The following is a 25,602-nucleotide window of genomic DNA, read 5'->3' as shown; positions in this document are numbered from 1 at the left end:
ATCTTAAAAAGCTTATAACTTCTGTAGTCACTTGAAGCTACAATTTACTGAAAAAGTGAGCACACAAATTTCCTTTTATAATTTTCTAATCCAGAAAAATTGTATTTTACAAAAGTATAACTCGAGTACATCTCATAACCTCTGGTAATACTGTAAAGCTGTTTCCCTTTACAGATCTATACACACAAAAGCTTTCAAGTGAAACAAAGTAAAATTCAAGATAACAAACCTCACAAGCGTCCATTGCAACAGTAGCCAAATAATTAGGGTCCTGCTTATTCCATGCCAACCTCAAGAGAGGAGTGTGTGCTGGGTCTTCGTAGATGATTGTGGAATGCTCCAAATGACGTAAATCGAACATTCTGACTGAGCCATCGGCACCTGAGGAAATAGAAATAAATTCAAGTTACAAATTTCTTCCCTTCCTGTCAATTAGGACAAGATTATGTGCAAATGACTACTCAATGTAATGGAATATAAAATCTAGACCAAGGTCATTCAGCGCTGAAAGGGAAAATGAGTGTGAGAAGGCTTTAAAGGTGTAACAGGAGGAAAGCACTCTGTTGGCACTTGCACTATGAAACAATTGTTAGGAGATGATGGAGAATAAGGCAAGAGAAAGTAAATGGAGTTACAGTAGAGAATAAAAGGGGTTGCAGCTATGGGTTGAAGTAATGCCTACAGTGCAGTGAAGCTACCCAACAACAGCCAGCATCTGAGTGGGGAGAGGGGCCACTTTTGAGAGAAAAAGATAGAAAAAACAAAAACTTGAAAAATAAGTTTTTTAGAGGTTCACAAATAATAGCAATCAGAGAAAGTCTTTCCTGATTCCTGATTTTGTGGAGACCTGCCTTTCCCAAGGAAATGTTTGTATTCTTTTACTCTACCATATTTTGAAGAGTCCCATGCCCACCTTTGCTTTTCAGCAATTGTTCATCTCATATAGTTAAGACAAAAAACTGAGTTCTACTCAATTCTTATCCCAAGATTTTAGTACTAATCTCATGCATCATTGCTCAATGGCCTCATTGCGCAAAACTGTATAAAACTGATCTCCTCTTTATTCAGATATTCCCAGACTTTACTATTCACAAATTACTACGTTAATTTCAACAGCCGTGCCTCTTTCTTTTGTGGAGTTCAATACTGCAGTTTTCGGAGTTTTGTAATCATGGTGACTAAATTATAAAATTGTTTGCAAGTTTTCTAAAAGTTTTGTAATAGCAGCGACTAAATAATAATTTTTTTCAATTCTCTAAGTTTTGTAATAGCAGTGACCAAATTATTGAATTATTTTTATACTATGTAGCAGATTTAAAAATGTACGATAACGGTGAAAGCTGTGAAGAAACTCAAAAATGGTTGTCCAGTGACTAGCAAGATTTGGGTAAATTTTGTACCATCATAAGAAAATTTCTTTTACTTTTTTTATTTCACACATTCGAGTGACAGTGACTTGGTTGAAAGACAACACAAAACAACTGACATTGCCGTAGTTCAAGGTTAAGAGGAAATGTTTGGATAGGTAGTATGCCCATCAAACTACACCCATTCATAGACCACTACTTGCACAAAAACATGCACACTTATAAAAAGGATTTTTCACTGCAAAGAGGGTTTCTTGCTTCAAGAAAAGGGAAGCAAATGTCATTAAAAAAAAAAAAAAAAAAAAAAAAAAAAAAGTCCTTAATTAGTAAGAGAATAAGAAAATGAGTATTACTGTATTCACTCTACCCTTCATTTGTAACAGGATTGGTTCAGTATAAAGTGTGAATATTACAAAATAGAGTGTAAGAGTAAATAAGTGAATACAGTAGAAAAAAAATTGTCCTTTATCTTTTACCCTTCATAATTACATTAACAACAGGCTTCTTTGTTGTTTCATAATAGTACCAGACAAATACGTGTTCAGGTTCCGAAGCGGCCTTCATAACCTGATTTTTTTACATCTAGAACTACGTTTTTACATGTAAATTGCCTAATTCGTTCCAAGCCCTACAAAAACACCACAATAATTTTATAATAAAGCTAAACTGACCAATAAAATGATATTGTTATGATACAATAAAGTTTGTTCATACTTACCTGGCAGATATATATATAGCTGTATTTTCTGAAGTCCGACAGAATTTTAAAAACTTCCGACACACGCAGTGGTCGTCAGGTGTTAGTACCCATCCCGCCGCTGGGAGGCGGGTATCAGGAACCATTCCCATTTTCTATTCATAATTTTTATTTCCACTGTCCCCTGAGGGGAGGTGGGTGGGTACTTGATTATATATATCTGCCAGGTAAGTATGAACAAACTTTATTGTATCATAACAATATCATTTTTGGTTCATGAAACTTACCTGTCAGATATATATATAGCTGAATCCTACCTTTGGAGGTGGGAAGGGACAGATATGAAGGAATTTGATTTTGGGAAAAACAAATGCCAGCAGATGATTTACATCTTGGTTCCACCTGTTAGCATAGCTGACTTCGTGATTACTGTCACCCAAGTCTGCTTCTGCTTTACTAGAGTTGCAGCGAGGTAGAGACCTATAAAGCTGGTGCACTCCAGATGATCTGTCAACGGGGCGTGACACAATGTGACTAGACCATATTGACCATACCATGAGGGCTAAGAAGTAAAATAAATATATATATATAAATATATATATCACCACCTGACCAACCTAGCCAAAGTTAAGGTGTGTTAACTAAGGCTTAAGAGTTAAGAAGTCGCCGTTGTCGGCGACTCAACAACTAAATCAAGAGCTCTTCCATAACCATTTTCTACAGGATAGGAATGAGTGGTACTTCTTGCCCCCAAGATTGTGTCTGCAGACACGTATGGCCCTAGCGAGCAGCAGATCTCATATGCCACCTTCACATCTCGCAGGGAGTGTGAAGTGAACACAGAGTTGCTTTGCTAAAACATGGTACTCAGGATGTTGCTGAGTGCCATGCTCTGTTGAAATGCTTCCGAGGCCGCGCCCTCACCTCGTGAGCATTCAGATAAAAAGATTTCAATTCTTTGTGCAAACACAATGAAGGAGCATTTTTGAAAGAACTCCTTAACACTAAAGCCAGGGTGTTCTTCGATATGGGCAAAGAGTCGGTCTTTCGGAACACTGGCAGATTGCCCGAATGACTTCGACTTTCTTGAGTTTTATGTAGATAAAAACTTGAGAGACCTGACAGGGCACAGGACTCTCTCTGGCTCCTGCCCACTAACTTGTGCCATCCTTGCTTCCAAGCTCCTGGCCCAAGGACAAGACGGGTTTCCATTCTTAGGCCACAACGGAAGGCTTAGAGAGCACACCGCCTTGTGTTCTCTAAAGCCAAAACTTGACGATGGCTTAAATTTCACTAACCCTCTTTGTCGTATCTAGGGTGGTTAGAAGAAGGCCTTCCTGATCACATGCAAGAAGTTAACAGGTAGGAGAGGTTCGAATGCTTTGACATCAAGAACTTCAGACTACGTCTAAGTTCCATATGAAAGCTTCGATCTGGACATGCACAGTCAGTACGTCTGTACTAAAGTCAGGTGACCGACCAGTTGACCAGTCAGACGAATCAAGGACAGCAAGGCTGTACCCTGAAGACCATAAGGCATATCTTCGCTGAAGGATGAGTGTCTGGACTGCCTGGGCGATTCAATCTAAGCAAACCTTGGGGGTGTATCAACGCAACCCAACGTCGTCAGCGAATCAACTCCTGACTCGAGCTTCTGGTGCCAGGAGAAAGGAGCGAGGAGCAAAAAGGCGATTCAGTCCGAAGGAAGAATGTCTGACAGTCCAACCTGGTCTCATGTTACACGATCATTGGGGGGGTGTATAACGCAACCGACTTCGTCAACAAGAAACTCAGGGCTACTATATGTCGCCTGATCTCGCACGAGTGTCTGACTCCGAGAAAACAGGTGAGACAAAAAGTAGATGGTGAGCGAGTTTCGAGATTCCACAGAACTCAAAAATCGTGAAGGGCTTTGTTGGTTTGACAGACGCAAATCTCTGAGCCCAAAGGCCGTCAACAACATATTTGCGTATTCTTTAATAGTTGTGACTGCCAGCTTATCCCATTCTTCAGACGGAAATGGAAGACGGTAATCTTATTCCTGTCAACATCTCGATAGTCTGAACGTAGTCAAACTCAGAGCGGAGAGGTTATAGGTACCTTTCGAGTTAGAGTAGACCGACTCTCTCGGAAAAGGTCCTTGGAAAGTGAACTATGAAGTATGTGACCTCTGTGAATCCAGGATCCTGAAGGCCAACATGGGGCGATCAGCGTCATTGTCGCTCCCTGTGACGTCATAAATCCTCTTATTACATTTCCTAAGCGATTGAAAAAAGGGGAAAAGAGACTAAACATCCATCCCCGTTCAATATCATAGGATGGCGTTTAAAGGTACCGATCCCGGATCGAGAATAAGGGAGCAGAGAAGAAGAAGCCTCTTCGTCCTCAACATATCGAAGAGAAGAATGAAAGGGCGTCCCCAAAGTCTCCACAACTCTCAACTTACTTCTAAAGAAAGATTCCACTCGTAAGTGAATAGTTGCTGCCGTCGATCGAGACGATTCGTACGGACTTATGCAATCCTGTAACGAACCTGTAGAGGATCGTTACATTCTACGCCTGTGTTATAATAGGCTCTTTCTCGTAAACTCGAACAAGGACCGAGAGAAGATACTTCTTAAGATATGAGAGAGCTGTGGAATATCAGAGTTGATCTGGACCACTGGTTCCCAAAAACTCGTTTCGAGGACTGGAGGGACTACCGAATCGCTTTACTTCTTTCAGATTAAGATCCAGGACATCTGAAACCCTATCCAGATGTCCGGCACCTTCTTTCTATCACCTCAGGTGATAGACGCACTGAGAGATGTTCAGAATCATTCCTAGATCTTGAATAATATTTCAGTTTTCCCGGTAGGAAAAAACTGTGGTCTGAATTGCAGTCTATTCGGGGAAACAAACTTCTTCAAGAAGGAAATGGTCCCCAGCAAGCTCATCCATTCCCTCCCCGAGTATGCTTACTTCCCTAATAAGGCTGCGCTTTGCCTAAGCGGAGAGCATATAAAAGTGCAATGTTGCAGTAGACTCGTAGTTCCATACCGTGCGGTAACGAGCACCGAAAGGATTAAGAGATAACTCTGTTAACATAGTAAGGCAAAACGAATGCAACGTTTATTCATTCACGTAAGAAATCCCCTCAAAATTAGGCTAAAGTCCGTGATTGTAGGACAGAGATACAGTTTAGTCAGTCAAATCCCGCAGGAGAGACGTAACCGTCAGCACAGAGATACGGTTAGTCAGTCAATCCCGCAGGAGAGAGAGACGTAACCTACAGCGAATGACAGCGCACGATCTGTTACTGGCTCGGTTGGACTGGAGGACAGACACAGCGTGACAGCAGCAGCCAGCAGCTTAAGAACGTCGTCTCTTATCTTTATGTCTGGGTTGCCAGCTACCCTATTCTACGAAGAAATAGGTCCGTTATTTTTTGAGTCAGAAAGACTCTCAAGCTGGTATATCTTTAAGCGAAACAGAAAACGCTAAATATATAGATGCGTTTGTGTAGTCAGAACACTACCATACAACGGTAAAAGATAAATCGGAAACTCTGGAAGGCTGCAGGGAGTAACGATTAAATGTCCTTAAAATAGACAATAGACCTCTCGGTTGTGCCATCCGAAAGAGGTAACTACAGCAAGCGTATATGACTTGAACCAACCAGAAGTAAAACACAAGCAAGGCAAAATATGAAATTATATCACAAAGTTTGTTCATACTTACCTGGCAGACATATATATAGCTGAATTCGGAAATACAGCTACATACATTATCTGACAGGCAAGTTTCATTGACATAGTCTACAAGTCTATTTCTGTACGAGTCTGCGAATGACGAATGAGAGCTCTTCCGAATCTTGTCAATAAGAGCTTATTCGCTTACGCAATATCAAGTTAATGAGATGTTTGTCCAATGAGAACTAACCCATTTACGGGACAAAGAGATATTTTGTCAATGAGGGGATACCCACTTACTTGACAAAACGAAAGTATACTGTCAATGGGGGAAAGTCACTGAATTGACAAAACGTAATCCAGGAAGTCGAGCATTTAATTTTTTTCCGATCCCGTCTCAAACGAGGAAGGGGCAAGAATCCTGTTAAGAGACTGGGCTTACGGCAGGTAGAACGACGATGTTCAATTCGGCAGCGTAGTCCAGACTAGAAACTAACAAAATCTATCATCTGAAAAACCCTTTCAGATGGGCTAAAAAGCTTGCAAAATTATCCTGGGAAGAGGAAGAAACTCTCCAACCAGCTTCCTCTCCCGTATCACAACTAATGCCTGCTAAAGCTTAAAATTTATGGCAGTATGGCAAAGGAAGTCCTGTCTTGCGCTTTCCTGAAGAGAGTCCTTTTGATGAGTGCCTTTGCAAGAATCCTACTGAACGTTGCCGAGAGTCCTGACGTGCAGGACTTCGAGCCTTTATAACCCGTAACTGCCTTATCGCAAAGTCTTGACTGCGGTAGTGGCAACTTAAATTTATTGGCAGAATGGCAAAAGCTTGCGGTAGAGCAAACGAGATCTTCCCTTGAGCTTTCCTTAACTCCATCCACCTATGCGAAAAGCAATATTAATTGACAGAGACCTCTTGAATTCACGAAACCCGATGTCTTGCTGGGTTTCGAAGAAGTTGTCTGTTCACTTTAAGCTTCCTCCGAAGCACTGCCTACTTCACATTCTTTGCAGGTGGAGGTTAGAAGGTATCACCGAAGGTAGAGGTAAAAATTCTTTAGGCCCAAATCTGAAACAAGAGCTTGAAGAGTTCAACAGAAACGTTCAGCCAGGCGACCACCTGGCGTGCGCTGGTGCAAACGCTCGGCGTCCACTGGCGCGCGCTCGGGGTCCACTGGCGCGCGCCTTGGCGTGCACCCGCGCGCGCCTGGCTTGGGCGTCCGCTCTCAAAAGCTTCCTGCTACTATGACTTCTTTTACGTATTTCTCGGTGGAAAGACGGACACGAGTTCAGGCGACGTTCGCCTTCTTACTTCTCACTGAAACGCATAACGAGAGAGAGAGAGAGAGGACGTGAAGCGTCCTCTTCTATAAAGCTTCTATTTAGAGGGCGCGAGTCCTTCCGAAAGCTCCAACCCCTGCACGGGGAGGACGCTTCGGCGGACGAGAAGCAATCTTTCAGGATTCGTGCACGCGCACGCACTTTGGCAGTCTGGGGATTTTCATCAGAAACTGCCGAAGGCACGCCAGATCGGTGGGGGTTCCTTGTAACCCTCCTTAGGCTTTCGACATGCTCCCTCCCCGGGTCCTGGGAGTCAAGCAGAGGTCCCGGCCTAGAGGCGAAACGAGGCCGATCTGACGCACCCCTCCACTACACAAGGGGTATCACTGCACTTCTGCACTTCACTTTTACTCTCTTAAGCAAGCACTTTCGATTCTAAGTTACGAATCGAAAGAGTATCAGAGAAAGGGCAATTCCTCTACAGACACTGCTTAGGGCCCGAAGGCAACAATGCAGGGTTAGGAGTAACAATTACAGAAGTAGCACTTCACAGCAATGAAGGGAGAGCGAGCACCTCTCGTAGACATATTCATAGCCTGTAGGCCATACTACAGGGTTAGGCAAAAAGGGAAAATAAAGTCTACAGGAAGGTAGCAGGTTCACTACCCTGACTTTTGTTACTGATTAATTGCGTACATACGAATCATACGTCTTCCTACGGAATTAGACATGTTTACTGATTAATTGCGTACATACGAATCATACGTCTTTCCTTACGGAATAGACCAAAGTCTCCACCACTCCAATTACATGACAAATCTCAACAAAGAAGCAAGACCCATACCCCTCGTACATACCAAGTGCGGATCTACCGAAGCTTTCGGTAGCCACACCCTATCTTTGCAGACAACCCCGCGTCTGAAACTAGCCTAACTAGATTCCAGATATTTTATGCAAAAGTGAATCAAATTCAAATCAATTTAAGATAACGTATGCCTAGCCACAAATCCCACAAATCCAAGTAAATAAAAATCAAAAGACAATTAGGATACTTAGCGGCAATGATGTTTCCAAAATCCAAAGACTGAGTTACTGCAAACAGCTGTTTTCAGCACCGGCGACCGAAAAATTACGAATAGCACATGGGAATGGTTCCTGATACCCGCTCCCAGCGGCGGGAATGGGTACTAACCACCTGACCGACCACTGCGTGTGTCGGAAGTTTTAAAATTCTGTCGGACTTCAGAAAATAATAAAGCTATATATAAATCTGACAGGAGTAAGTTTGTCATGAACAAACAATGAAATACCAACAATTTGGACCATTCAATAACCTAACATAACCATGACTGTACCTGTAAATAAAGTGTATTAGTGTACAGGGTACAAGAAATACTGTACATACGTATGAAGTAAAAATGGAACCTTACCTTTCGAGTGAGGCGGAGGCATGTCCGAAAATGGCGACAGAGGAGGCGGGCCAAATGGCAGAAAAGGAGGAAAACATGAACACTTACTCTACGAAAACAACATTAAAAAACAAATGGCAGAAAACAGTTAACACTAAACTTTATGAAACACATTAACAAATGGCAGAAAAACATTAACACTTCTTGATTATCTCCATCTTTGTCTCCATAGAAATCATTCTCTTCTTTCCGTGAACTTCAGCAACATTCTTGGGACCCATGGCTAATAACGTAAGTAATTAAGTTCACACAACACGATAAAGTAACTTACAGTACAACGAAAGCGAAATCACTAACACGAATTTACGTTAACAAACGAAATATATGTGAACGAACAATTCCAGGGGTTTAAAATAATGCTGCCGCAAAAAAACGGTCAAGGAAAGCCTTTACATAGAGGCATGATGGGACAGATGCTGACCAATAGAGAGCAGGATCTTTACGGCGGTGACTAGCATCAGGAACCAATGGGAGAGCGGGAGGACGGTGTCGAGTCTACTGAGTTGGCGGCACATGAATTTTAAAATTGTTCTCGGCGGCCCGGGCAAATCTCGGACTTTACCTTTCGCAACCTGAATTATTTTCATACACAGAAGCAAAAAAATCTTTGTCTTTGCTTTCGTAACCTGAATTTTTCGTACGTAGGGACTTTCGTATGTAGAGGTTCCACTGAAGTTGGTTTCTATCGTCCCTACAATGAAATAAAATCCTTCTGTTGCATCAGTCCGTTTTGCAGGCAGCTACTCTATGTAGTCAGGGCATCCACTACCAAAGTTTAGGTACATGGCATACTTGTGAATTTGCTGGCAGAATTTTAAAAAAGCCTTTGGTGAAATTGTTTTGTGTGACAAATGACATCTTTTATGATAAAATGACAATTTGTCGAAAATTGCATTTTTCCTAACTATACAAACCTGAGGTCCTTTAACAATAGGAAGTAGCTAGCGGCAGCTGGAACGGTCGTAAGCTTCGAACAAGGGAAGAACGGTAGTTAACTGCTTGTCCGATCGTCGCGCGACTGGGAGGTAAACAAATCACTTTTGCTTTTGGCCCATGCAAAATACGCAGAGTGAGGGTGGCATGAGGAGGGACTTTATGTTAAAGGACCTCAGGTTTGTATAGTTAGGAAAAATGCAATTTTCGACAAATTGTCATTTGTTCCGATACGTAATACCAAACCCTCGGTCCTTTAACAATAGGAAGACTCACTTCTTGGTGGGTGATCCTGAGTCTTTTGATGAACAGACTGGTGTTCGTCCATCCCTGGAATGCCTCCCTGGTCGTAAGAGCGAGGGAGGGATCCAAGCCTCTGTCCGATTGATCGGGGTGTGCACCGCAGGATCAATGGTCAGACCTCTGGGCCGAGTACTAAGAGAGATGAGGCAAGCGTATCTCTTCGTACCAGCATTGTAAGAACTTTTTCCTTTACATGAGCAATGTAAAGTAATGGGTTTGTCTCATGTTGGCATCCACTTTCTCCCCTTGTTGGAGAAAGTGGTGGATATTTACTCCTATCTCTAGTTAAAGAGATAGGATGGAGCTCTGTTGAATAGCTTACCTGCATCGGACTCCTTTCCAGCAAGGTAACGACCGTATCCCTCTGCCCACAGGTAGAGGTAGAAAAAGATGGTGAAGAGAAGCCAGTCACTCTCTCATTCACGCATTCTTCTTTCCCACGTCATACCAGGAATCGATGCTGTTCTGCCTGCTCGGGTGCTGGGTAAGCCTACACAACGTGTTGAGCAGCCACCCACCAGGTCCCAAGGAAAAAAAGTATCCAAGGACTTGTGGGCAATATCCCGAAGGTAGAAGGACGTGAAGGTGGTCTGGTTGGCCCAGACACCTGCCTTCAGGACCTGCGCCACGGAGAAGTTCTTACGGAACGCTAAGGAGGGTCCGATACCTCTGACTTCGTGGGCTCTCGGACGGAGCGTACGGATGTCGTCGCTACCATCAGCTTCGTACGCTCTCCTGATCACCTCACGTAGCAGAAAGAAAGCGTGTTCTTGGAGACTTCTTTCTTGGTGACCCCAGTGCTAACGAAGAGGCGTCGACACTCAGGCCTGAGATGTCGAGTTCTCTTCAGATAGCGCCGTAGCGCCCTCACAGGACAAAGCAGCATCTCATCCGCATCGTTATCTGTAAAGTCCAGCAGGGAGGGGATCGTGAAAGACTCGAACCTGTCGTCAGGGATCGACGGATTCTGAGTCTTAGCTACGAAGTTCGGGACGAAATCGAGCGTCACAGATCCCCAGCCTCTGGTATGTTTAACATCATAAGAAGGCCATGTAGTTCCCCTACTCTCTTCGCCGATGCCCAGGGCCCAGCAAGAAGAGGGTCTTGAGGGTCAGATCCCTGTGTTGAGACTCTCGGAGTGGCTCGAACGGTGTTCGAGTCAGACTCCCAAGGACGAGAGTCACGTTCCCACGCAGGGGGCCCCCTGAGTTCCCTGGGTGGGCAAGACCTTTCGAAGTTCCTCATTAGCAAGGATATCTCGAACGAATTCGTGATGTCCAGTCCCCTCAGTTTGTAGGACGAGAGCCAGAGCGGCTCTATATTCCCTTAACTGTGGGTACTGAGAGGAGCTTCTCTCGGCGAAGAAACACGAGGAAATCCGCTACCTGCTGAAGAGTGGCTCTGAGAGGAGACAAACCCTGTCTACGACACCAACCACAGAAGACGGCCCACTTCCCCTGGTACACAGCTGCAGAGGACTGTCTGACGTGTCCAGCATCTCTGTTGCTGCGCTACGAGAAAAGCCTCTCGTTCGCAAGAGATGGTGGATAACAGCCAGCCGTGAAGTTGAAGGGGACTGGACTGCGCGGTGGTACCGTTCTAGTGTGGGCTGGGCTAGAAGGTTGTGCCAGTTGGTAGCTCTCTCGGTGCGTCTGCAAGAAGAGCCAGCAGGTCCGGATACCAAACGGCTTGAGGCCGTTTGGGAGCCACCAGGATCATTCTGAGATTGGGAGTGACCAGCGCTCGACTGATCACTTTCCGAATCAGACAGAAGGGAGGAAAGGCGTAAGCGAAGAGGTTGTCCCAGGGGTGTTGGAGAGCGTCCTCTGCAGCTGCCCATGGGTCCGGCACGGCCGAGAAGAACACCTGGATCTTCCTGTTGTGCCGGGTGGCGAACAGGTCTACGACCGGTCGCCCCCACAGGTTGAAGAGCCTTTCCGCCACATCTTGGTGTAGAGACCATTCGGTCCTATCACCTGATCCCGACGGCTGAGCTTGTCCGCTACTACATTCCTCTTGCCTGGAATGTAGCGTGCTGACAGCTCTATCGAGTGAGCCGTGGCCCACTCGTGCACCTGCACCGTCAACTGATGGAGCGGAAGAGACACTAGCCCCCCACCCCCTGCTTGTTGACATATGCCACTACTGTGGTGTTGTCGCACATCAACACCACTGAGTGTCCCACCAAGCGGTCCCGTAAACTCTTGGAGAGCGTTGAAACGCCGCCTTGAGTTCCAGGACATTGATGTGAAGGTGCTTCTCGTGATGGTCCCACACACCTGCAGTCAGCAACTCCTCCAGGTGTGCGCCCCATCCCTCGGTCGATGCGTCTGAGAACAGAAGCAATCTCCGGGGGGGAGTGCGTATGGGCACTCCTCTTAAGAGGTTCTTGTCGTCGAGCCACCAGGCTAGGTCCTGCCTCACCTTGTCCGTGATAGGCACGGGAAAGTAAGGAGGATCCTTGGCCTGAGACCAACTCTCCCTTAGCCTCCACTGGAGAGACCGCAGGTGAAGACGCCCGTGAGGGACTAACTTCTCGAGTGACGACAGATGGCCGATCACGACTTGCCATGCTGTGCTGCCTGTTCCTGCCGCGACAGGAACCGGCCTGGCTGCCTCCCTGAATTTGCTGATACGCAAGTCTGCGGGAAAGACTTGCCCTGCTACCGTATCTATCAGCATACCCAGGTACTTCATCTTTCTGCTTGGGTTCGAGATCGGACTTCTCGTAGTTTATCACGATCCCCAGATCGCGACAAAACTTGAGGAGTCGATCTCTGTCCTGTAGCAACTGCGAGCGGGAGCTCGCCAGGACCAGACCAATCGTCGAGATACCTCAGAAGACGTATCCCGTTCGAATGGGCCCAAGCCGACACCAGAGTGAACACTCGCGTGAACACCTGTGGGGCGGTTGAGATGATCCGAAACAAAGTGCCCTGAATTGGTACACCGTCCCGTCGAAGATGAAGCGGAGGTACTTTCTGGAGGACTGATGGATGGGTATTTGAAAATACGCGTCCTTCAGGTCCACCGAAAGCATGAAATCGTTCCCCCTGATCGAGTCGAGCACTGAGCGTGCCGACTCCATCGTGAACCGCGTCGTGCGAACGAAGCGGTTCAGGGGAGAGAGGTCTATCACCGGGCGCCAGCCCCCGATGCCATTCTCCCACTAGGAAGAGGCGGCTGTAAAAGCCTGGTGACTGGTCCTCCACGATTTCTACAGCTCGTTTCGCCAGCATGGTCTTGATCTCCTGTCGAAGAGCGTTGTCCTTTGCTGATCCCCGGACATAGGTCTGTAGATGGACCGGTTTGGAGATGAGGGGGGGCCGAGGACTCGAAGGGTAGTAGATATCCCTCCCGAAGGACGTCTACTATCCAGTTCTCGGCGCCGTAGCGCTGCCAAGTCGCCCAATGGCTCGCCAGGCACCCCCCCACTTCCGGCAGCAGGTGAGGGGGAAGGGCGCCGTCCCTAGCGTTTCCCTCCTCGTTTCGACTTCTTTCCAAACACCTCCTCGGGGAAAGGAGGGCTGGGAGGAGGGCTGGTTGCGGTCCTCCTCTCGCAGAAGTCGAAACAACTGGAGTCTTCACACGGGGAAAGGGCTTGGACGGTGCAAACGTCTTCGCCGCCGTGGAAGCGCTAGCCAAGCTCTTTGGTTTGGCCGCAGTTACTCGAGGTTGCCCAGAAACCTTCGAGACTGCCTGGTGGACTAAGCGGTCACTCTCGTCAGTGCGCCGCCGTTCCACCGCAGCGTCCACCATCTCTCCAGGAAAGAGAGCTGGGGAACTCCTAAGAGGTCCAGTCTTAGCCCGAGTGCCGCCTCACGCCCAGCCCCCTTGGTCACTCGGGTAAGGACTGCGTCCCTACGCCGAAGAACCAAGTTGGCCCACAGGTTAGCAGTCTGATGGGCGAGGTAAGAGATTGCTCTTCCTCCAGACTGGCACAGTCTCCTAAAAAGAAGCGTCGTCTTCGAGAGCAGAACTCCCGGAGCCGGCCGCTACCTTGGATATTGTGAGGGACCACAAATCCAACCAGGAAACTGCCTGGAATGCTGCCATAGCGGTAGATTCCAGGGCAAGTGCCTTCCATGCTGCGAGAACCATAGGTTCTCCGACAGGAGCTGCTGCAGGGCCACACCTGGAGTCAAGCCCCTGCTAAGTCCGGGTTAACCTGTTTCGGCAAGTATCGGGTCTTCTGATGGCACGTTAGAAAAGAAACGCCTCTGCCGCTGTAGAGGAGGAGGAAGCAGCTTAGAGGACCGTCCGGATTTAGCGAGTCCTCCCGTTCCTGAGACGAGATTCTCCACCTGATCCAGGACTGAGTCCGCAAGCTCTGATCGTGGCAACCCCATCATCATTTTGGGCTCCCTCTTGGGACCCCAAAATGACTCGAGCCGGGACGTGGGCTCCGATGGTGGTAGCGGCGATCCTTCCGCGAGGCCATTATGCAGACGCATCAGCTTAATGACTTCCCGCGAAGTTCCTCTGTATCTCGGGCGTCACAGCGTCTTGTGGAGTAGGACCGTCCAGTCCCATCCAACAAGAGCATATCCCTCGATACTCCTCCTTCAGAAGGAGGAACAGCGACAGACCCCATGACGGTCGCCTCCAACTACTTGCGCGTACGTCCTGGTCGGTCCCCTAAGACCGTGCCTGAGCCGTACGGCGTCATAGCCGGGTCACGAGCGGCGCACCTCTCGTGATCGCTCCTTGGGGTACTCGCTCCTCCCCGGTATAGCCCGAGGAGGTTGAAGGTATAGGAGAGGTCAGGACCTGACTTCCCCCTCCCCCCACGCTCGCTGGGCGCTAGGGACCAGCGGCGTATCAGAGGGCTGCCTGCCGATCTGTCAACCCACGCGGTGACGGTCTAGCAGTAGGCCTAGCGTCGCCGCTCGCCGTGGGGCGATTGGCTCGGCTGAGACGTCGAGACCGCTCTCTAGCGTCAGGCGAGCTGCCGCTGGTCACCGTCTCCGCCCGGGGGTCCCCTCCCAGCGGGACGGGCGGACGGGTGACCTGCTAGCTCCCTTTCGCGTCGAGACCGGCCAGCGTCCTCTCGGCGCGTCAAACCACCCTGGTACCAGCCGTGGCTGGTACCGGCGGCCGTGGGGACTCTTCCTCGCCTCAACCCGTGGCCGGTCAGTGACCGTCACGTCAGCCCGAGCAGCCGGTTGGTCGCTGCGAGAGCGTCCACTGGCCTGGCGAGAGTCGTGTGCACAGACTCTCGCCAGTCTTCTGCTCCGTGCCGCTGTCTTGACGGCGAGCGAGCTCGGTCGTCGAAACTTTGGCTGGACGGTCCTCTTTAGAAGAGCGTCCACTCGGTGCTTCTCGCGAACGAGAAGCAGCCGAGACGGAACCTGGTTAGCGGCAGAACCACTAGCACCAGGTGAGGACGCACCAGCCGAGGCTGATGCACCTCTGGTCCCCGTCGACTTCTTCTTTGCAGAAGAAGCGACGGGCCCCACCCGCACCCGAAGGAACAGGAGGACAGCAGAAGAGCTCCCCAGCAGTCGCCTGAGCGGAGCCGGGCCCTTAGAGATCCCGAAGGACGTCTTCTTAGGGGGGAGGAGGCAACCTTCTTCTTCTTCGGGCTGTTTGGCCTTAGAAGTCGAAGGGGAAGGAGAGGCAGCAGACGACGAAGAAGACGATGAAGACGATGGACGGACACCTTCTTCCTTCTTCCTTCTTCTTCTTCGCCAGGCTCCGCAGGACAGAGTCAGGTCTTCCATCCAGGAGGGAGCCGGGGCAGTTGCCGAAGCAACAGGGCCCGACTGCACCTGTCCGGAAGGACCTGACGACTGTTACAGCAACACCAGCAGCGGGAACGGCAGGAAACAGGTCCGGGAAACAGCAGGAAGGAACAGCAGGAACATCTGAAAAGGAATGTGTACCTGAAACGGAAAGAGTCGCTGGAGCGGCCACAGGTACGGCAGGCACGGCAGGTACTACGGAGAGCCAGGCGTCCTGTCGACAGTCACCGTCATCCGTTGGCACTGGCGGCAGGTCCAGGGGGGTACTCTTGGGGCAGCGGAAGTCCGGGGTCGGCAAAGGAAAAAATCCAGGTGGTGGTGGCCCCCATCGTCCTCTTTGGAACGGCGGCAATTGGTTTTTGTACTGCCACCGTGGGTGTCACCGACATTATATGAGGCGTATATACAAGATGTGGTGGCATCTCATACGCAGGGGTAGTTAATGTGGTCGTCGTGGTGGTCCCGCACCATGAGTGACCACGGCCGACCCCGCCAACCGCTGTAGCAACCCCTGGATGCTGGGCACTCCTGCAGTCCCAGCGACTCCCACACCTGTCCCAAGTCGTCCTTCGCTGCTGGCACACCTGCGGAAGCAACAGTCGGGTTAATAGGAGGGGCTTCCCCGCGCCTGGGGGGCGAAATACCCCCCCCAGAGCGGACAGAAGACCCGAATACAGCTGTACGTACCGGGTAGCGGGCGCCCTCCTCCACACTCGACGGATCGAGAGAGGAAAAGGACTCCGCTACCCCCCCTCCCACCGCAGGGGAAGGCGCAACCGTGGGGGCTGGCCCGGGAGGCAGGAAAGAGGACGAAGTGTCCGTCACCAAAGGAGTCACTGGACTTTCCGATGACTTCTTGGCCGGCCTAAGTCTCTTCCTGCCCTCGTACAGCACCCACTGCGCCTCGGACCAATTCATACAAACCATACATGGCTCGTTGCGGGAGCACTCTCGCCCTCGACAACGAGAACAAAACCTCGTGGGGGTCCACCTTCAACAAAAGACCTGAACCCCCCACCCACATTTACGTCCCTCCAGACCGGGACACACTCTACGGGCGACTGGAGGGCGCGGTGAATCTAATCTCAATCTCCTCTAATTCACTCATGCAAATCAATTGAATAGAGAAAAAAGTACTTACAATCACTCCTGATATACAGAAAAGAGAAACAAATACTCAAGGATGAAGCAAACGACAAGCGGGCAGAGCGATGGCGAACACGCCTTCCACCCCACACGGCCGGCCGAAAGCAAAAGTGATTTGTTTACCTCCAGTCGCGCGGCGCGACGATCGGACAAGCAGTTAACTACCGTTCTCCCCTTGTTCGAAGCTTACGACCGTTCCCAGCTGCCCGCTAGCTACTTCCTATTGTTAAAGGACCCCCCGATGGTTTTGTATTACGTATCGGAACAAATAAAGTTTTATTATATTTACCCAGTGATTACAATATATGTAGCTAAGAGTTTCACTCTCCAGCAGTTGAAATCCTGAAATTACCTAGCCAAAACAAAAAGAACATTAGCGCAACCCGTGATTTTGGGATTTTAACTGCTGTCATGTGAAACTCTTAGCTGTATATAATTAAAAATATATAATTATTTATAACCAAAGGTCAGATTGCATAGACCTAAAAAAAAAAAAAAAAAAAAAAAAAAAAAAAAAAAAAAAAAACAAAAAAAAAAAAAAAAAAAAAAAAAAAAAAACAAGCTTGGAAAAATAGTTTATATATTCTGTCAGTTTCTTCCACTTACCAACTGAGGCAAACATATCTCTTCCACCTCCTGCCCGGGAGAAGGCAATGTCGAAACACTTCGTGTCGTGGGCTATCAGCTGAGTCTTAACATGTCCTGACACTACATTGACCCGGCCAAGCATTTGACCAGTCTCTAGTCCCCATATTGTGCAAGTTGTATCAATAGATGAGGTTCCTATTAAATTTGGCTCAACCTCATTCCAATCAAATGAGGTCAGAGGTGCACAGAAGTCTGAGTTTTTATTCTGGAATAAAAAAATAAAAAATAAAAGTATAGTGAATACAATGCAATCAACCTAAACCAATATCTAAAAGGCAATAATGTCATAGTTATTGAAATTTTGCAAAGAACTAAAAAGAATAATTGTGAAGAGTTCAGACATAAAAACACTTAAAAATAATCAGAAGTGGTCTGTAGTAGAGCAAGCTTTGGAATGTTGTTAATTATTTATTTCCCTAGAATTAATCAGAATGTTCTGTTGTAGAGCAAGCTTTGGAATATTAATTAATTAATTATCTCCATATGTACAGTTCTGGATGACTTACAGTAAATAAACTCACACAAATAGACAATATTACAGATTCTCTGCCATGTCCCTGAAGTTTCCAACTACATTACTTTTGTCTTATTTTTTTTATTTTTTAACAACTCCTTTTGCTTTCCCCCAACCTGGCACCAATCCTCATCCAATTTTTCCTGTTCCTATTTTTTTTTTTAATTTTAGAGTGAATTCTATCTAGGCAATGATAATCTCATAAAAACATCAATTCCTTTGTATCAATTTACCTACCAAGAAAGACAGAGTTTCTCCTACACAAAGGACTTGCACGACTTGGAAATTTCTCTTAAATAAAGCACTTGAACGACATGGAAATTTCTCCTAAACAAGGCACTTGGAAATTAAGTCGTGTTGATAAAAGACCACTGCGTTATGAAAATTTGACATTATATATTATCAGCTGAACACATTGAAGCTAAAAGTAGCATGCAAGAAACAAAACATAAGACATAGTAAGATAAAGCCCCTTACAACTTGTATAAACTTTGAAAGCTATGTATGATCACTGCATATAATTTTAGCAGAACACCTTCCTTACATGAAATGCTTTCCACTAAGTGTCATGGATGCTGTCAGAACATTCAAATGAAAGAAAATCTGGTGACGCAATTAACAGCAACTTGATTAGCACTATTACTGTTACAGTAAACTGTCCAATACTCACATTATTTAAAAGACAAGCCATTCTCGTATCACCATCAGTGCCCTGCTGCCAGACTCGAAGATAATCTCCACTGGTTGCCAAGAGGTCTGGATATATACCTTTCTGTTGGAAATGAATTATGAATGGAATTACATGTTAAGTACTGAATATAAGTTGCTGTAAGAACATATTTTATACAGCAAAGTAAGTTAATGTATCCATGAGAGAATATTCAGTCACATAAGCAATCTGACATAAAATATGCATATGTCATTCAAACTTGTTCAGTGATAATGGACAGAAAAATCTCGATAAAAGCAAATTACATACACTGTCTGGCGTATCCACAATTATTTTGGTAGTAGGGTACGGATGATCAAACGTAGATCGGACGACAAACTCTGATGGGTCCTCATCTAATTGTACTATCTGGACTTTGTTGTTATATTCCTCCACAAAACTTCCAACAGCAAGCCTGGTAAAGAAAATTTTTTTTTAAATTACCAAAAAAAGGCAAAGGCAAAACATAATTAAGAAATAATGACAATCTTGGTACTGCTGCAGTAATTTCCCTTAGTAGGTGCAACAGTACTTACAATTTGTCTTACATAGCACACTGTGGCAGCACAAAAGCTTCTCAGCCATTGCTTTTATTGCTTTCTACCTCTTGGTGTTATCCTTTAGTTTCTTCCCAACCCTGCTGGTCCAACTTCTTAATCTAAGTCTTGTTCCAATATTCACCTCCATTTTAAGGAAAATCTCCATGAGGAAACTCTTATGGGCATGTGAAATGACTCATGATTTGAAAATGATTCAATCATCTGGTTAACTACTTTACAAATAATCAATGCAGCAATCCCCCCCCCCACCTCATGCCTTGATCATACTAACCGAAATCGTTTGTCAGGTCTAACCGACCAGTTCATGCTGTATAAAGTCCATGGTGCAGAATATTTGTAGATTTCTTTCCGTTTTGCGGGTGTGAACAGACATTGTTCCTTATTCTTCCATGTACCTGTAAAATATAAGTGATCAGCAATGAGAAAAAGAGGTTTCTTTTGACATGTATAAAAATACTTAAACAGGTGATAAAATATCTGAAGATCTTGTATTCATGATGTTTTTTAGGGTGATTTGAAAGAAGCGCACTCGCTAAGATATCAAATTTTTTTTTATGCAAAGATAGCAAATTTTTTTTATGCAGAAAAGCAACATGGAATCCCACAGGGCGCAAAATGACAATTTGTCGAAAATTGCATTTTTCCTAAACTATACAAACCTGAGGTCCTTTAACAATAGGAAGTAGCTAGCGGCAGCTGGAACGGTCGTAAGCTTCGAACAAGGGGAGAACGGTAGTTAACTGCTTGTCCGACAGTCGCGCGTCCGCGCGACTGGGAGGTAAACAAATCACTTTGCTTTTGGCCCATGCAAAATACGCAGAGTGAGGGGTGGCATGAGGAGGGACTGTATGTAAAGGACCTCAGGTTTGTATAGTTATGGAAAAATGCAATTTTCGACAAATTGTCATTTGTTCCGATACGTAATACAAAACCATCGGTCCTTTAACAATAGGAAGACTCACTTTCTTGGTGGGAGGAATCTGAGTCTTTTTGAATGAAAACAGACTGGTGTTCGTCCATCCCTGGAATGCCTCCCTGGTCGTAAGAGCGAGGGAGGGATCCAAGCCTCTGAAACGATTGATCGGGGTGTGCACCGCAGGATCAATGGTCAGACCTCTGGGCCGCCGAGTACTAAGAGAGAGGCAAGCGTATCTCTTCGTACCAGCAAGCAAGAACTTGTTCCTGTTTGCAAGAGGCAACATAAAGTATGGGTTGTCTCAAGCTGGCATCCACTTCCTCCCCTTGTTGGAGGAAGTTGGTGGATATACGCTCCTATCCCTAGTGAAAGGGATAGGATGGTGCTCTGTGAGTAGCTCACCTGCATCTTGTCCTTATCCAGCAGGGTGACCGACCGTGTCCCTCTAACCACAGGTAGAGGGGAAGAAAAAGATGGGAAGAGGAGCCAGTCACACTCTCATTCACCATCCGTATTCTTACGGTAACACCCCAGGAAACTCGATGCTGTTCAGCCTGCGTAGGGTCTGGGTTCGCTACCCCAATCGTGTTTTGAAGGTGCAGGGGCCACCACGGGGTCCCAAGGAAAAAGATCCAATGGACCTTGGTGGGCAATATCCTCGCGAAGGTAGAAGGAAAGGGCATGTGGTCTGGTTGGACCAGGGACCCCATGCTTCAGTACCTTCGCCAAGGAGAAGTTCTTGTGGACAAGGCAGCATCTCCTTCGCATCGAAGGCGGTGAAGTCCATTAGGGAGGGGATTGTGAACGACTCGAACCAATCGTCAGGGACCGAAGGGTTCTGAGTCTTCGCTACGAAGTTCGGTACGAAATCGAGCGTCACGGATCCCCATCCCCTGGGGTGCCTGACTTCGCAGGAGAAGTCATGCAGTTCCTCAGAGGAAAAGAAGGAAATAGTCGCATGACCTATCCCTCTTCTCTACTTCGGTGATGTCCAGTACCCATACTGGTCTGTCCGTTAGCAACGAAGTCTCGCATCCTCCTATCCCCCTGCAGCGAAGTTCTCGGTAGTGGATAGGACACCGACACTCCATGGTGGGTGTCAATGGTATGGGTACTGTGACAAGCTATTAAAACGAAGTAATGGTTGCTGTGTAACAACCGAACTAAGTCAACAGCGTAATTCGTAACTGACTCGGGCCGCTCTGACAGCTGCCGACTGACTGCGTTCGTAGGAGGCAAGTTGTCAAAGCATCCGAGTAAGTCACGTGACCTTCGCCTTTAAAGGGTTATGCCGAGAGACCAAACAAATGATGTAGGTTTGTTTGTCACCAATGCCGGACAGCGAGGTGATGATTTCTCTAAGGCATGATACCCACAGGCGAAAGTCAATTGCCTTCTAGAGGACCGAGGTCCCTGAAGGTAAAACATCTCATGTTTGTTGAATCTCAGCTAAGGAGAAACAACACTATGTACCGTTGAAGACGAAGGTAGATATTGAATGCAACCTACGTCTTCACATATGAATCGAGAGAAGGATCTCAAGATTCATAACCTGTGCTTACAAATGACTGAAAACGCTAACCGCTATTTCATTGCTGTCCGGTGAGAAGTCGTAGTTGCAATGAAAGCGGGGCGTTCTTCGGTAATGAAAACACAGGTGAAAGCCGCCTGAAGAACTGCTTCTCATGGGCTGAACATTTGGAGGTAGAGCTGTCAGGTCGGAGAGTAGGCGATGTCTTCTGACACATCTTGTAATTCGGGTTGAACCAATGAACAATTGTACACCTACGAATACGAGATATTTTGAAGACAAACTCAGATGTCTGCAAAATCATTCGCATTATCGCAGTGCGATGCAGCGGGAGACTTGTACAGACTTCTGTTACCGTGCGGTAAACAGAAGATGAAAGAGTCCAAGAGATATCTCTGTTGACAATTCTCGCAATGTCGAAGGCGATGGAATCTAGCGTCACAGCGCAGTAGATGGTCCTTCATTATTGCGAGAATCCCCGTTAATCAGAGACCTAAGTCCATGATTGTTAGGCAGAGATAACGGTTCGGTAGTCAATCAAGCAGGGGAGAGAGAGACATACATGACCGTGAATCTCGGAGGCCCAGCTGATACTGAGCTGCTATGAGGCAGTTCAATACGCAGTGGTTGAGCCTGCTGACTCGTCATCCTGAGTTGCAGGTAATCCATTATTCCACGAAGGAATGCGTTCGGTTTCTAGAACTACCGAGCATAAAAGATATGCTCGGCAATTATATTTAAGGCGAAACGAATTTCGGTAAATATAAAAGTTGAACTGGTGTTGTCGTGACAAAACCATAAGTATATAAAATTGAAACTGAAAACTCCTGGGAGGTTGCAGGCAACCCCGAGTTGCAGTTCAATTAGAATACTTCTCGTCTAAGTCGCAATCCGTAGAATAACTAGGATATGCGCCTACCCTCGGACAATTCAACTGCTTAGCAGAATCATGTCGCGAGGTAATATACGTAGTATATTTGTAGGATTCTGAACAACGATCTCCATCCTAAATTCTTTCCTTCAAGAAAACAAAATAAGGATTGGAGATCGACCACCTTCGTTCTCTATTAAAGAGAGTGAAGGAGAAGTCTTCCTCGAAGGAAAGCTTCAATGGTGAACAGAATACTAAGACGATAGTTCAAGCCAAACTGGATATTCCCGTCCGATCTCCTCTATTCCAGTTGGTCGCCTACTGTGAGATAGTTTCTTTCAGCAGCAGTCTTCTTCACAATGCTAGAAATTCCAGGAATTCGAGCATAGGCGAGGTTCCCGATTATCGGTGTAACATATCGGGGATTCTCGTCTCGCTCACTTTGGACCGTGGTCTCGCGTAGTGTTTGAAGATCGTAAAAACTCGAACACTCTGAATGCGCTAGAAATTCCGTAGAATTCTAAGCAGTCTGCGAAACCCCCACGAATTCGTCAAACGATATCGGCTGGTGGTCCTCTCGATTCCCGTAGAAATCGAGAATGGAGCAGGGATTCCTCCCTCAACGACCCCGGGGCTTACGTCAGGTAGGCCGACCCGAAGGTCCCCCCCGGTAGTCGCAGTCCCGAACGTGGGATCCTACAAAGAAATCTCTGTAGGATCCTTCCCCTTTCCCTCGTAGCCGTAAGGAGAGAGGGAATGGGGAGGAATTGGATACTCGCTCGCCTTCCCAGTGGAACTAGCAGTTGGAGAAGAGTAGGAGCAGCCATCGCCTTGGCTGGGCGATGGCCTCTCAGAGTCTGGGAAAACGTATCGTCAGAGAAAACGTTTTTCTTTCCGCGGAGGTTTTACGAACTATCAACCCTGTAGGTAAGGGTCTGCCGCCCCTGTGAACGTCGTCTGGGTGGGGGCTGATCGACACCTGACAGGAGAGAGCCGAACCGTCCTCCGACTCATTCCAGTCCTCGTCGAGGTCGAAACCTCCTCTCAGGAGGACCGAAGGAGTATTTAAATACGGTGTCCGAAGACACGTAGAAAACGCCGCTGTCGCAGTAGAGGAGGTGGAAGTAGCTTGGATCGACCGGCCAGAACTGAGAGAGCCTTCTTGTCCTGAGACGAGAGACACTGGTTCGAGACAGAATCGGCAAGCTCGATCGCGGCAGACCCACCGTCGGTTTGGGTTCCTCTCGGCCCCAAAACGACTCGATCAGAGACGTGGGCTCTGCTGGTGGGAGCGGCAATCCTTCCGCAGGGTCATTATGCTGACGAATCAGCTTAATGACTTCTGCAAATTCCTCTGTATCTCGGGAGTAACCGCGTCTTGCGGAGTAGGACCGTCCAGTCCCTCCAACAAGAATAGATCCCTAGATACTCCTCCTTCAGAAGGAGGAAGAGCGGCAGACCCCTGACGGTCGCCTCCAGCTAATTGCGCGTATGTCCTGGTCGGTCCTAGAACCGTGCCTGGTCCATACGGCGTCATAGCGGGGTCGCGAGCGGCGCACCTCTCGCGATCACTCAAGGTACCTCGCTCCTCCCGGCGTAGCCGAGGAGGTTGAAGGTGACAGAGAGGCAGGACCTGACGCTCCCCCCTAGCTCGCTGGCAGGACCAGCGTGCTTGGAGGGCTGCTGCCGATCGTCAACCCGCGGTGGCGATCGAGCAGCATGCCTAGCCTTGCCGCTCGCCTGAGGCGAGAGGCTTGGCTGAGAACGTCGACGCTGATCTCTAGCGTCAAGGCGAGCTGTTGCTGGTTACCAGTCTCCCGCGCCCGGTCCCGATGGGAGCGGCGTCAGGTGACCTGCTAGGCTCGCTGTCACGGTGAGACCGGCGAGCGTCCTCTCGGCGCGTCGAGCCGCTGGTACCAGCCGTGGCTGGTACCGACGGCCGCGGGGACCCCTTCCTCGCCTCAACCCGTTATGGGAGAGGCCGACCTGACACTCCCCCCTCGCTCGCTGGCAGGACCAGCGTGCGTGGAGGGCTGCTGCTGATCGTCAACCCGCGGTGACGGTCGAGCAGCAGGCCTAGCCTACCGCTCGCCTGGGGCGATTGGCTCGGTCCTGAGAACGTCGAGACCGATCTCTAGCGTCAGGCGAGCTGCGCTGGTCACCGTCTCCGCCCGGTCCCATCGGGAGCGGCGGACGGGTGACCTGCTAGCTCTGTGTCGCGTCGAGACCGGCCAGCGTCCTCTCGCCGCGTCAAGTCGCTGGTACCAGCCGTGGCTGTACCGGCGGCCGCGGGGCGGGGACTCCTTCCTCGCCTCAACCCGTGGCTGATCAGCGACCGTCACGTTAGCCCGAGCCGCCAGTTGATCGCTGCGAGAGCGTCCACTGGCCTGGCGAGAGTTGTGTGCACGACTCTCGCCAGTCTTCTGCTCCGCGCCGCTGTCTTGACGGCGAGCGAAGCTCGGGCGTCAAAACTTTGGCTGGCGAGAGTATGTGTGCACGACTCTCGCCCAGTTTCTGCTCCGCGCGCTGTCTTGACGGCAGGAGCGAGCCGGGCGTCAAAACTTTGGCGGACGGTCTTCTTGGAAGAGCGTCCACTCGGTGCTTCTCGCGAACGAGAAGCGGCCGAGACGGAACCTGGTTTTAGCGGCAGACCCTCTAGCACCAGGTGAGGACGCACAGCGAGGCTGGTGCCCTCTGGTCCCCGTCGACTTCTTCTTTGCAGAAGAAGCGACGGGCCCCCCGTTCCCGAAGGAACAGGAGGACCAGCAGAAGAGCTCCCCAGCTCGCCTGAGCGAGCTGGGCCCTTAGAAGATCCCGAAGGAGTCTTCTAGGGGGGAAGGAGGCAACCTTCTTCTTCTTCGCTGTTTGGTCCCCCTTAGAAAGTCGAAAGGGGAAGGAGAGGCAGCGGACCGACGAAGAAGACGACGAAGACACCTTCGTTCCTCTTCTTCTTCGCCAGGCTCCGCAGGACAGACGTCAGGTCTTCCATCCAGGAGGGAGCCGGGGCAGTTGCCGAAGCAACAGGGCCCGACTGCACCTGTCCGGAAAGACCTGAGACTGTGACAGCATCACCAACAGCAGGAACAACAGGAACAGGTCCAGGAAACAGCAGGAACATCTGAAAGTGAATGAGCAGCAGGCACCTGATCTGAAAGGGAATGAGCGGCTGGGACAGCAACAGGTACGGCAGGCACGGCAGGTACCACAGGAGAGACAGGCGTCCTGTCGGCAGCTACCGTCAT

At 48.3% G+C, this 25,602-nt stretch overlaps 1 protein-coding gene across 1 annotated transcript in view; it reads right to left on the bottom strand.

The window, feature by feature from the left end:
- Window positions 1-25,602, bottom strand: part of LOC135211885 (DDB1- and CUL4-associated factor 7-like) — a 40,715-nt gene that overhangs the window by 1,982 nt on the left and 13,131 nt on the right. Inside the window, exons 2-6 of the mRNA XM_064245105.1 lie at window positions 19,314-19,437; window positions 18,753-18,897; window positions 18,444-18,545; window positions 17,218-17,464; window positions 230-381 (exon numbers count right to left, since the gene is read on the bottom strand). Coding sequence (XP_064101175.1) covers window positions 230-381; window positions 17,218-17,464; window positions 18,444-18,545; window positions 18,753-18,897; window positions 19,314-19,437 — 770 coding nt within the window. The remainder of the gene's footprint in view (window positions 1-229; window positions 382-17,217; window positions 17,465-18,443; window positions 18,546-18,752; window positions 18,898-19,313; window positions 19,438-25,602) is intronic.

Source organism: Macrobrachium nipponense, chromosome 40 (genome assembly GCF_015104395.2).
Source record: "Macrobrachium nipponense isolate FS-2020 chromosome 40, ASM1510439v2, whole genome shotgun sequence".
Classification (NCBI taxonomy): domain Eukaryota; kingdom Metazoa; phylum Arthropoda; class Malacostraca; order Decapoda; family Palaemonidae; genus Macrobrachium; species Macrobrachium nipponense.
The sequence above is the reverse complement of the archived record's forward strand: the minus strand, read 5'-3'. Positions and strand labels throughout refer to the sequence as shown.